Below are 14,376 nucleotides of genomic sequence, written 5' to 3'. Positions count from 1 at the left end.
AGAGTTTCCCTGGAAGATGTAAATCATCCTTCTGACTTTTCTGGACTTTTAAGTTCTACATTTCTACACTACACTGGAAAGCAGTGCTAAAGAATACTTAAATAAAATCTTAGGATTCCCACAGGTATGTGTATCTTTGAATATATCCCATGATTTCCACCTGACCAGGTCCTTATAGAAACACTCTTGTATTTCTCTTCAGTTGAAGCTTCTTCTAAAATGTTCTTACATCCTGTCTTTATACTTCAGTTTGTGCCTGTTCAGTCACCCTGAATATTAGCATAGGCAACACATTTGATGTATATCTTAACTTTATTTAATAAGTGAGTATGCATTACATATAGACTACAAGTTGTTCTTGGTCATGTAAAGAGACAGGTATCTAATCCAAAGCAAAATGAGAGCATGAATCCACAGTTCTCCTGCTGCTGAAATACTTCTTCTGGGTATCTTGGCATGGGCACAGTCTTCCTCAATACCCATTCAAAGCAGGCTTTGTTGTCACCTCTCCATTCAGCTGAGGGAATCACAATATCTAAAGTCAGCTTGAAAGAACCCTTCTGTATCAGAGGTAGTTTTATGCCTGCATTATAAATCATAGAAGACATTTGGTCAAAGAGTACATAAAAGGGGTAGGAGGGAAACACCAGAGTTCAGAGTTGGAACCAATTATTTTTTCAAACTAAGCATTGGCCATAGTAGCAAAAGTATCAACAAAATTTTAGAATAGCCTGTAAAACTGTTTAACATCAAAGCATGCATTAGGCTGTACAGACAATAGCTTTTAGAGGAAACCTTGAGTTTGGTGCAAGCACCAAGGATGCATTTTAAAAAGTGAAAAGCACATTTGTATGCAATGATTAGTGTAGTGAGCTAAATGATGGCTTCCCCAAAATATGTCCATGTCCTAGTTCCTAGAACCTGTGATGTTACATTATTTGGAAAAAGGGTCTTCACAGATGTAATTGAGATTATTTATATGAGGAGATTATTATGGATAAACCAGGTACGTCCTAAATGCTGCAGCAAGTGTTCTTATGAGAGAGAGGCAGAGGTAGGTTAGATACACAGAGGAAAAAGCAATGTGAAAACAGATCAAAGAGAGATTTGGACACAGCCAAGGAAAGAATGACAGTCACAAGAAACTGGAAGAGACTACCAACAGATTTTCTTCTGGAGCCTCCAGAGGGAGTACAGGGAGTACAAACCTACTAAGACCTCAGTTTAGGACTTTGGGCCCCTCAAATAATAACAAAATAAACTTATGTTATTTTAAGGTATCATGTTTTGTGTATTGTTACAGCAGCCACAGGAACACAATACAGATTTTGGTAACAGGAATTGAGGTACCCCTATAATGAATGACTAAACATGTGGAACTGGCTTAGGAGGTGGATAATGGGTAGAGGCTGGAAGAATTGTGATGTATGTGATAGAAAAAAAAACATACACTGCTGTTAGTAATATGAATGTTAAAAGTGCTTCTGGTGAGCTCAGAAGCAACTGAGGGACATTTTATTGGAAACCAGAGGGAAGGTGATCCTTCTTATATAGTGGCAAAGAATTTATCTGAATGGTTTCTGGCAGTTGTGTGGAAGGTAGAATTTGTAATGAACTTGAATATTTGGCTGAGGAGATTTCCAAGCAAAGTGTTGAAGGTAAGGCCTATTTTCGTCTTGAGCTCATAGTAAAATGCAAGAGGAAAAAGAGAAATTGAGGAAATAACTATTAGGCAGAAAGGAACCAGCACATGATAATTCAGGTAATTTTGAGCCTGAATATTCAGATTGCAAAAGATGCTAAAATTAGGAGATTGTACTCTGGAGATAAAGCCAGCCTCTGGCTAGTGTTGAAGAGATGGCAGACCCATGGATCCACTCAACCATCTCAATAAAAGCCAAGAATAGAGATGGAATTATCCAGCAAAGGTCTGTGAGAACTCTTACCTCAATATTGAATCAATTTGACATACATGGGAGGCCCACAAACTTTTTGAGAATGTTATACTGGCTGAAACAGTTCTAGTTTTGCCTGAAAAGGATGGAGACATAACAAAATGACAGAAGGTTGTCAGACTACCAAAATTTTACAGGCAAGAAACAGGATGATAAAGCTGCAAACATGTGCTACCCTTCAATAAATAAGGCCATTCCTAGAGCAGAACTGCAAGGTGCAGAGGCAGAGGCCCAAGCAGGGGAGCAGAGGCAGAAGTGCCAACCATGGGCACAGAGACAGAGACTTGATCCTTGGGCAAAGAGGCCAGAACTGCAGGCTTAAGGGGTGTAGTCCTGAAATAAGGAGGATTATTGTCAGGGCAAGAAACCTAAGGGGATTATGCCTGGCTGAAATTTGAAAGTTATCAGGCCATGTGACTTTTTTCAACTTTCCATTTTCTCTATTTTGGAATAGGAATGTCTATAACTATTGTCCTATGCTTGTCCCACCATTGTATTTTGGAAGCAGATAAGTTGTTTTTACAGTGTATGCTTTTTTTTTTCTCTATCACATACATCATAGTTCTTCCGGCCTCTACCCATCATTGACATTTGGATAGAAATTTTGCCCCAGGATTTTCACCTATACCTGATTTAGATGATCCAGATGATGAGATTTGGGACTATTGAACTCATGATGTTTGGATGAGATTTTAGACTTAGAGTTGATGCTATAATGGGTTGAGACTTTGGGGAATGTTGAGATGGGGTGAATATATTTTGCATATGGGACAAATATAAATTTGGGGGGACAAAGGGCAGACTATAATGGGCTGGGGGGTACCTCCAAAAAGATATGTCCACATCTTAACTCCCAGAACCTTTGAATGTTACTTATTTGGAAAAAGAGTCTTATAAGTGTAAATTAAGTTTAGGGTCTTCAGATGAAATTATCTTAGATTATCTGGGTGGGCCCTAAATTCTAACAAAAGCATCATTATAAAAGAAGCATAGGAAGATTAGATATGCAGAGGAGAAAGTGATGTGAATATGGAGCAGAGAGAGATGTAGCCATAACCCAGGGAAGGCCAGTAGCCACTATATGCTGGAAGAATCAGGGGAAGATTTTGCTCTGGAGACTTTGAGGCAGCATGGCCCTTCATTTTGGGCATCTTGTCATGGGGACCATGAGAGAATACATTTCTGGTGTGATGAGGCACGAATTTTATGGTAATTTGTTACCTTGCAGACAAAGGGCACTAATGTAACTAGTAAACATTTTAAGGATTTTGGGGTTTTAAAAATCATTCTGAAGAAAATCTGCATAAATTGGTGCTTCTCACTGTGGCAGTAATAAACCTAAAAAAGACTTTAGTGTAATTTGGTTCTATGCTAAAAATGTCACTACGTACTTTTGTTGGCTATAATTTTCAATCTAGAACAAAATTGCAAATGGCTAAAGCAGGACTATTATAAATCTGGGAAGCAAATCCTTCAACTCCATTATTGGAATTTCACAAAAGACCCTAAAAGGTTCCATACTGTTTGTGAAAACCATGTGCCATTTCTCGAAATACAAATATATATCAATAATAGTATTTCATTTACTCTTTTCACAAACTAAAAAATAAGGCAAGTTCACATCTGGAAAAAGTAATACACATCAGTATTTCTACTTCGACCATCTTGATGATATGACATAGCAAATGCCACTAAATTTTAGTAAGGTTAATATTTCAAAATATCATTTTCCTACAGCCTGAAAAGCTATCAAAAGACCCAGGTCAGAACATGAAGATTTCAGAAAAGACTTTGTGAAGTCAAAAATACATATATTAATTATTTGCATAAATTTGTAAATCTTTGTTGTTGTTACGAAACAGCATATGAAATTGATATTCCCCTTAAACTTATTTGTGTATGCATTTGTGTGTGATTTAAAGATAGGATGAAATTGTAAAATCTCAGATGCTGTCATTCATTTTGATTTCTCTATTGTAGCAGCTTCAGAGAATTTTAAAATGTAATACCCACGTAAGAACCCACACAAGAATGCACTGGAGGAAAAGGTAGCAGTTTGAATAAGTATACATCTCTATATAAAGGAAACTGTGAATTATTGGTCACTTGTTTACATTATTTCAAAAGGTGACTTGCCAAGCCAGTCACTTATTCTTTCTGAATGTCTATAATGTGCTTTGAAGAAGTAGAAATAGGATTTTCTATATAAGAAATATACATATAAGAATTTTTTTTACAGTAATCACAATCATCTGCATGGATTAGTCTTGAAATTACACTCCAGAGAAATTATACCATATTATTTCAATTCATATTTTAAAGTAACAGACAAGTTAGGTATAACTTCTATTCCTTCATCTATTTAAGAAAAATGTAGAACCTGTTTTTCCTCCTAGGGTTGTTTTGGCAGTGTCATTTTAATTTGTTAATATAATGTAAGTAAGTATGATGATGATTAAAAAGTTCAATTAGTCACTGGGATGTGGAATTATTGTAGCAGTAGATATAAATATATACACATATATACACATACATACATATAATTTTTTACTTCTTCACACCACCAAGGCAGAATTGGAAAGGTGAGTAAGTAGAAAGGAAGATAAAACAGTTGAACTTTCAGACAGTTTTCTTCTGCCTACAGAGAGAAATCTTTTTCCTCTCAGGTATTTTAGAACTTTATTCCCTGCTTTCAAGGGGGTCATGAGAGAAAGAAGCAATAGAGAGAAGAAATAAACCACAGAGAATAGGAATCAATATTACCTTTTAAAAATCTAAATAAAGGTGATAGAATTTTAAGGTTCATCTCAGAATAAACATTAAAATGTGAGGTTTTCTCAAAAATAGCCATATAAAGTATTTCTATAAAGTAGATATATGTGCATAATTAGAAAATACCTATTTAAATAAAGTTTAAATCACTTTCTCTAACTGCTTCTGTTAAACTCTGGTTTATTTTTAGCAATAAGTGCCTGTAACATCATGTTGAAACTCTAGATTAATGATAAGTTTAATTTCAGCCAAAGCAGATGAATCCATCATCTTTCGCTTGAGATAAGATTTGAAATAAATTCATGGGGTTGAAGCAGCAATTTTTTTGAGTTTCCAAAATGGTTTCTCTAGCACAGTGTGCAATATTAGCTAGTGTCTCTTCAAATTGTTAACATACACATTTTCATTGGCCTGTTCTTTTTCCATATAACAGGAAACAGAAGCAGACACTGAATAATTCTTTCTATTCCTTTCTTTTCCATTTTTTTTGGAGGGGGTGACCTGTAAATTTGAGCAACATTGTAATTTTTTGACAGGGTGACTGTTTCTGAATTTTTTACCCTTTTCATCATTACCATCAGGTCACACACAATAACAAATAATACACATCTTTACACTAAAATGTAACACATATTTTATAATCTTTGTAATTGTGTTTGTTTTAGTATAATTGTGAGAGGAGTATTGCAATAGCTTTCCAGATACATGCTACTTCACCCAGCTAAGCTTGATCTTTGCAGAAATGTACGTATTTTCTCTCTATCCCTTGAGTGGATGTTTTGTTCTCAAAATTTATGATTTTGTTTTCATATTCTTTGGAATCAGGAATCACTTAGATGAGATAGTTCCATTGTGGCGAGAGCGTGACCTTTCCAAAGGTACTCGGCTATTATCTGTAAGACAAACAGAAAGAAAACCAAAACACAGTGAGTGGTAGATCTTGCCTATTACACAAAGTTGGGTCAGGAGAGGTTTTCAAATAGTCCTGAATCACTTCAAATGAATATGTAAATAAGTAACAAGGAGCCCAGATCTGAGGCAGTCATGCTGCAGCTCTTGGGCTGAGTTCAAGAGTCTTGCAATCAGTAATAAATAACTTTTCTTGATAAGTGAAGTCAGAGTGATGAAAGAAATGGAAGCACTCTCTCAAGCACAGTCCACTTGGAAATTTCAGGTGACAACAAAATTCCTTGGTAAAGATGTCAAATTGAAAGGATCTATGTACATTGCCTTTTGTTGTAAAGCACTTCAATTCCCCATGAGTTTTAAATCTGTATGTTTTCTATCTCTATAGGATACCAGGGCAGGCAGAGTAGAAAAGAGTTTTTATTTTTTAACAATGATTGCAGTATATGGCAATCAAACCAACTCCTGAGTCTTTGCCTGATTGTATGATGCAAACATATTCAATTATATAGTCATTATGAGATTGAATAATGAATAGGTTCTATTCTCCACACCCATCACAGGAAGAATAATCACTGTAGAGATAACTGTTGGCACAAAGCTTGGGAAGCAAAGTTTAAAAGCATTGATAGTTGGTCAAAAATAGTTTTAGCTCTAATAGAAGAAAAGGTTTACAGCTCTGCATTGTGATGATCACTACTACATTATTATCACCTCTGTTTTATGCTCAGCTTAAAATCAATTGATGTGGGTGAAAATCCTTTCCTGACAAAAACATAATATACTTAGATTCTCTATTTCAAATGAGACTAGGTCCCTAGAAATAATGACAACCACTAGCACTTACATAAATGCTAAAACTTTACACTTGTTAATTTGCTAATTCACACAACATCCCTGGGAGGTAAGTCTATTTCATTCTATCCTATTATTTCTGTTTTACTGATGAAAGTTACACACCAAATCAATGGCATGACGGGGGATTATAATGCAAAGTTAATGCCTAAATGTCAGTACTGCTTTATTTAGAGGCAGATGTTGGGGCCTCCAAAGCTATTATTATGAAATGATGATGCCCAAGGAACACATCCATCCTGCCTGTCCCATGGAGAGGATGGACTATAAGAAGTGCTGAGATTTTGCTATGGTACTTTACTCCTCTGTCTCTTGACTGATTCCCAGTTGTCTGTAGTCAGTACACAAAACAAAGCTAATTGGCCTCCATGACCTTGGCCTTGTTAACACCAATGACTGCACTGAGCCAACTGGCCTTAATCTTAAAATTCCTTATAATGCAATAATATCACTGAGATGTGAGAAAGAAAGGCATTTTTTCTATTCAGAGATATAACTGAGTGAAGGATTATTTGAGTATCCTTTTAAAGATACCATTTTAAAAAGCCATTATTTAGTTTGTGATATAGATCACAATTCAGCAAAAAAAAATGTGAAGATAACATTCCTAGATAAAGGGCTTATTACTTAGATGTCACTGGTTTGCATACAGATTGGTTTGGGACTTAGAAAACATTTAAATATGAGATTATAATACAATCATTACCAATACTTTGCTAGCATTTAAACATTCAGTGTTAAAAGCTATCAGATATAAGAATGATGGTACCATTCACAGAGGATTGTCCCAGCTCAAAAAAGGGCTTGTGCCTTGGTTGTACTACACTCTAAGGTCAACTGGCATCTGCACTCACTCCAGGAGTGACACTAGCATCCCATACCACCACTCACAGCCCACTGGATTTAAGACAAGTACCACATTCAAAAACAAGTCTCACAGCATTACATAATGTGGTGTCAAGATTCACTTATTGGTAGCATTTGGCATGAGAAAATAAACTTTCAGGTGAAAATAAGCTCAGGAAAAGACATCGAAGCTTTTGGAAGACAGGATAAACACTGGTTCAGGGCCCAAATCTACCTCTTGGCATGCACAGGAGAGAATTATTCTACATTTCCTCCTCCCTTCTCTGTCTCTCTCATATATATTTTTTTGGTACCTAATTGATTCCTATGTTAATTATATAATTATAAGAGGAAGCAATTCTGAAAAGGTTACCACATATTTTTGAAATATCAATGTACAACCTTGTTTATGGGGAAAAATGCCATTAGAAACAATGGAAGCAATGGCTAATCTGGATTTTGTGATCTAATTATAATTTTCTGCATTTATATTAAAACTATTTTAGGTGCAAAATATATATACTCTAGATTTTATGGATGAGGCAGAAATGCAACTGAGAAGATAACATGTTTATAAATAAATATGACATGAATATATATATTCATAACTTTTCACACTCTAACAGCTTACCATATAATGATAAAAACTTCTCATGCTCAAATTCATGCCCTTTTTGAGGCACATATTGAGAAGCAATGAATTTTTTGAAATAAAAATTTTATAATTATAATATTAAATACTAATAGGAAAAAATCTGGCATGACCCTCATAAGGTCAGGGTGCAGAGTTAATATCAAATTTATGAGAAAGCAAAGGTTACATATTATTGCTGTCATAGGTGATAAAGTAATTTTGGTGATTGTGAGAGTGATTATACTTCCTATTTGGAGACATAGGAGGAGGAAGTGGACGCCCATGTGATGATTTGAGAATTCCAGGAGACCCAGACTAAACTAAATTCACTTCTCTAACTAGTCTTATTCTCTCAACACTACTGATACTAGAATAATTTAGATGGCGAAATAGGGGCCTCTCCTCCAAAAAAGTCAATAATTTAAAACATATGTATTCACCTGAGATGATGTGGAAAACTTTGTTAACAAGTATTGGCTACCCTTTCCAATTTGTGTATTGTCTTTTTGGAAACCAAAGAAAGGAAGAAGGGGAGAGGCATCTGTCTATGTTTGTATACTTATTGGGGATATTGTACAATGAGATACAGGAAAACACACTTTATTAGAGGATAGGGGTAACATTATTTGTCATAATATTTCTGTCTTCATTTTATTAATGCAAGAGGTAACATATAATAGTGAATAAGAAAGCCTACAGCATCTAATATATCCTCATGATTTAAGAATTCATGAAGAAATTCTATTGTTTATAAAAACCAACAATTAATGGAGAAGTAAAGCCTGAGATGTCAATACAAGATGTACCTTCCAAATCCATCACAGTTGGGTATCCTCTTTGATCATCAAAGGCTTGTCTTTGAAATATGCCCCATGTGAAGGTGAAAAGATTCTGATATTACAGAGAGTGACCTGGCCATAGTGTGAATTTGGAGACAGCTATAGTTATATAAAAATGTGCATTCTATGGAGGAAGGGTGATCAAAACTAAAACACTATTCTAATATGTCACCAAAAGATAATATGAATACGTGGACCAGCTTGGCATACTTCTGCACATTCTGAGTACCAGGTTAATCAGTTCAAACCAATGTCAAGATGTATCCAGTCATAAAAGCAACAATATTTATGCTATTTATGAGTGCAAATTGATTTGACATTCATCTCAAAACCTTCCCTACTTAGTTCTACAGTGAATGGATTAAACCCATTACTGTATTGATGTAAAGTCCAAACCCTTTGTGATGCAGCAAAGGCAGTCCTAAGAGGAAAGTACATTGTAATTTAGTCCTATCTCAAAAAGGCCTGAATACAAATATACAAATAGACAACATAACTTACACCTAAGGGAGCTATAGAAGGAGCAGCAAATAAAGCCCAGAGCAAGCAGAAGAAGGGAAATAATAAGGTTTAGAGCAGAAATAAATGATATAGAAACAAACAAAAAAAAACACTAGAATAGATCAATGAAACTAAAAGCTGATTTTTTGAAAGAATAAACAAAATTGACAAACCCCTAGCCAGACTTATCAAAAAGAAAAGAGAAGGGACCCAAATAGATAAAATCATGCATGAAAGAGGAGAGGTCACAACCAATACCACAGAAATACAGTCAATTGTAAGAGAAAACTATGAAAAATTATATGCCAACAAACTGGACAATCTGGAAAATAGACAAATTCCTAGACACTAACACACTATCACATCTCAAACAGGAATAGAAAATTTGAGCATGCCCATAAACAGCAAAGAAATTGAATCAGTTATCAAAAATCTCCCAACAAATAAGAGTCCTGGGCAAGATGGTTTCCCAGAGGAATTCTACCAACATTTTAAAGAACAGTTAACACCTATTCTCTTGAAGCTGATCCAAAAAATAGAAATGGAAGGAAAATTTCCAAACTCATTCTATGAAGCCAACATTACCTTGATTTCAGAACCAGACAAAGACCCCACTAAAAAGGAGAATTATAGGCCAATATCCCTTATGAATATAGATGCAAAAACTCTCAACAAGATACTAGCAAATCAAATTCAACAGCATATTAGAAGAATTATTCAAAATGATCAAGTGGGATTTATTCTTGGGCTACAGGGTAGTTCAATATTCACAAATCAATGTGATATACCACATTAATAAAAGAAAGGATAAGAACCATATGATACTTTCAATAGATGCAGAAAAAGCACATGAGGAAATACAGTATCCTTTTCTGATAAAAACCTTAATGAAAGTAGGGATAGGAGGAACATACCTTGACATCATAAAACCATATACAAAAATCCCACAGCTAATATCACCCACAATGGGGAAAAACTGAGAGATTTCCTGCTAATGTTAGGAACATGACAGGGATGTCCACTCTCCCCACTGTTGTTCAACATAGTATTGGAAGTCTTAGCCTCAGTAATCAGACAACAAAAAGAAATAAAAGGCATAAGAAGAAGAAGTCAAACTTTCACTCTTCACAGATAACATGATATTCTACACAGAAAACCTGAAAGACTCCGCCAAAAAACTGTTAGAACTGACATGTGAATTCAGCAAAGTTGCAGGATATAAAATCAATGTACAGAAATCAGTTGCATTTCTATACACCAATAATGAAGCAGCAGAAAGAGAAACCAAGGTATAGATCCCATTTGCAGTTGTACCAAAACCCATAAGATACCTAGGAATAGACCTAACCAAATAGGTAAAAGATCTATACACTGAAAACTATAGAAAACTTATGAAAGAAATTGAAAAAGACACAAAGAAATGGAAAATCATTCCATGCTCATGGATTGGAAGAACAAATATTGTTAAAATGTCTATACTACTCAAAGTAATGTACACATCCAATGCAATACCTATCAAAATAAAACCAGCATTCTTCACAGAGCTAGAGCAAAAAATACTAAAATTTGTATGGAACCACAAAAGACCCTGAGTAGCCAAAGTAATGTTGAAAAAGAAAACCATAGCTGGAGGCATCACAATTCTGGACTTCAAGCTGTATTACAAAGCTGTATTTATCAAGACAATGTGGTACTGGCACAAAAACAGACATATAGATCAATGGAACTGAATAGAGAACCCAGAAATGGACACACAAATGTATGGCCAACTAATCTTTGACAAAGCAGGAAAGAATATCCAATGGAAAAAAAACGACAGTCTCTTTAGCAAATGGTGCTTGGAAAACTGCACAGAGACATGCAGAAGAATGGAACTGGACCACTTTCTTCCACCATAAACAGAAATAAACACAAAATAGATGAAAGACCTAAATGTGAGACAGGAAACCATCAAAATCCTAGAGGAGAAAACAGGCAGCAACCTCTTCAACCTTGGCTGCAGCAACTTTTTACCAGTTGTGCCTCTGGAGGCAAGGAAAATAAAAGTAAAAAATGAATTATTGGGACATCAAGATAAAAAGCTTCTGAACAGTGAAGGAAACAATCAACAAAAGCCAAACAACAAAATGGGAAAAGATATTAGCAAATGACATATCTGATAAAGGGTTAGTATTCAAAATCTATAAAGAACTCAACACTCAAAAAGCAAATAATCCAGTGAAGAAATGGGTGGAAAACATGAATAGACACTTTTTCCAAAGAAGACATCCAGGTGGCTAATAGACATAGGAAAAGATGCTCAAGATCTCTCATTATCAGGGAAAAATATAAATCAAAACCACGATGAGATGCCACCTCACACCTGTCAGGATGGCTAATTTAATAATTTGGGAAACAACAGATTCTGGTGAGGATATGGAGAAAGGGGAACACTTTTGCACTGTTGGTGGGAATGCAAACCAGTGCAGCCACTCTGGAGAACAGTATGGAGGTTCCTCAAAAAAATTAAAAATAGAACTACCTACAACTCAGCAATTACACTACTAGGTATTTATCCAAAGGATACAAAAATGCTGATTTGAGGAGGCACATGCACCCCAAGGTTTATACAGCACTATCAACAATATCCAAATTATGGAAAGAGCCCAAATGTCCATCAACTGATGAATGGATAAAGAAGATGAGGTATATATACACAATGGAATACTACTCAGTCGTCAAAAGGAATGAAATCTTGCACTTGCAACATGGATGGAACAAAGTGTATTATGCTAAGTGACATAAGTCAGTCAGAGAAAGACAAATATCACATGATTTTACTAATATTTGGAATTTAAGAAACACAACAAATGAACATAGGGAAGGGAAAGGAAGGAAAAATAGATAAAAAACAGAGAGGGAGGCACACCATAAGAGACTCTTAAATACAGAGACAAACAGGGTTGCTGGAGGGAGGTGGGTGGGGGATGGGCTAAATGGGTGATGGGCATTAAAGAGGACAGTTGTTGGGATGAGTACTGAGTGTTATATGTAAGTGATGTATCACTGGGCTCTACTTCTGAAACCAATACTACACTATATGTTAACTAACTTGAATTTAACTAAATTAAAAATAAAATAAAATAAAAACCATCCATGCAACAATTTATTCAGCAACTATGTATAAGGCACATCATCATCCATAAAGTACCTGAATATTCCAAAGGCTCAGACTAATAGCTAGACTTGCATCACTAACTTCCTTCTTATCGAAAACTTTGTCAAATGAAGTAACTGAGGAATAAGCATATCATAGATAAAACTTAACCAAACATGAAGTGAGATGGACCAAAGTACTCAAGCCTATGGTATGTAACCTCAGAATGCACAATTAATCCTCAGAGTGTATGCCAAAGGTCAAGGATATATCTAGTATATTTCATGAGTAGGACAAGTTGAGATAGAAAACTGTGATAAAAGGCCACGTCCATTAATAATTTCTCCTCATATTAGGGGTCCATCTGTCATCTATGGAAGAACAGTTTCCATCCTGGTATTCATAGGCCTGTAGATGTATCAATGTTAACCTAACATAATGCACTTTACCTTCCTAGCAGGGTAACACAAAATAAATGTGTCTGGTATGTACTGTATTACAAAATATCCAGTTTTAATTGCAAGAAAACAAAGTAAAAGAAAACCTGTGTGATTTACTGTGGACTTTGTTTTCTCCAAAGCTCTTCAAAAGTAATGGTGTAGCAGATCAGTGCTACCCATCAGTGGGTAGGCATTGTTTCCAACAAAAAGAGGACTGGGTTTATGTGATGTAGGCTAAGAAAACCAGCAAAACTAAAGATGCTTCAGGAAATGTCCATTGAGTAGCTGTTTGCTTTTCAAACACTGATGAGATAATTTATTTTAGACTGTTATAGTGAAACTGTCTCATATAAACTTACATTTTCCCCCTTTTATCCCTTGATTCCAAAGATGTTTTATGTCTTCATGGTTTGGGGGATCCTATATTGATAAAGCTTCATACTTGCTAGAAATGACTGGAAGGTAGCAGCTGAATTAGGCTTGGGAATAATCTCTTCATGGAGGACAGCCAATTATTTGACCAGATTTGTTCTCTTCACTCTTACCAGAATAGTGTCTTTAAAATGCATACATATGTTGAGCTCAAACTATATGTGCAATTTGGTATTGCTTTCATTTAATATTTTATTGTAGAAATTTTCCATGTCATTAAATTCCTGAAACATGATATTGAAAACATAATTTTTAATGGCAACATACTCTTCTTTTTATATTATATATCACAATTTGGTTAACCATTTATCTACTGCTGGACATTTAAGTTGCCCCCATTTTTTCTATTCTAAAGGCCTCACAATGAATATCCTTATATCTATCACCATACAATATTATTACAATATTATTGACTACATTTCCTATGCTATATTTTTCTTCCCCATGACTTGTTTATCTTATAACTGGAAGTGTGTACCTCTTACTACTCTTCTCTATTTTTCCCATCTCCCTATCAGACTCCCCTCTGGCAACTACCAGTTTGTTCTCTGTATTTATGAGTCTGTTTCTATTTCTTGTTTATTCATTTGTTTTGTTTTTTAGATTCCACATCTAATAAAATCACATGGTATTTGTCTTTTTCTGCCTGACTTATTTCACTGAGTGTAATACTCTCTAGGTCCATCTATGTTGTCACAAATGGCAGGATCTCATTCTTTTTATGGTTAATATTCCATTGTGTGTGTGTGTGTGTGTGTGTGTGTGTGTGTGTACATCTTTTTCCATTTGTCAACTGATGCACACTTAGGTCTCTTCCATATCTTGGTTATTGTAAATAATGTTGCAATAAATATAGGGGTTTATCTCTTTCCAAATTAGTGTTTTCTTTTTCCTTGAATACTCAGTAGTGAAATTACTGACCTGTATGGTACTTACAAATCGAGACCACAATGTGATATAACCTAGCATCAGTCACTAGTATAAAAAAGACAAGGGATACCAAGTGTTCGCGAGGATGTGAGAAAAGGGAACCCTTGTGCACTGTTGGTGGAAATGTAAA

At 35.2% G+C, this 14,376-nt stretch overlaps 1 protein-coding gene across 4 annotated transcripts in view; it reads right to left on the bottom strand.

Moving 5' to 3' along the window:
* Positions 1-293: 293 nt before the first annotated feature.
* Positions 294-14,376, bottom strand: part of DIAPH2 (diaphanous related formin 2) — a 1,008,663-nt gene continuing 994,580 nt past the window's right edge. For all 4 annotated transcript variants that reach the window (XM_023249470.2, XM_019824053.3, XM_023249471.2 and 1 more), the window contains one exon: positions 294-5,620. In XM_023249470.2, the coding sequence (XP_023105238.1) occupies positions 5,556-5,620 (65 nt within the window). In that variant the 3' untranslated portion in view covers positions 294-5,555. The remainder of the gene's footprint in view (positions 5,621-14,376) is intronic.

Source organism: Felis catus, chromosome X (assembly GCF_018350175.1).
Source record: "Felis catus isolate Fca126 chromosome X, F.catus_Fca126_mat1.0, whole genome shotgun sequence".
NCBI lineage: Eukaryota > Metazoa > Chordata > Mammalia > Carnivora > Felidae > Felis > Felis catus.
The sequence above is the reverse complement of the archived record's forward strand: the minus strand, read 5'-3'. Positions and strand labels throughout refer to the sequence as shown.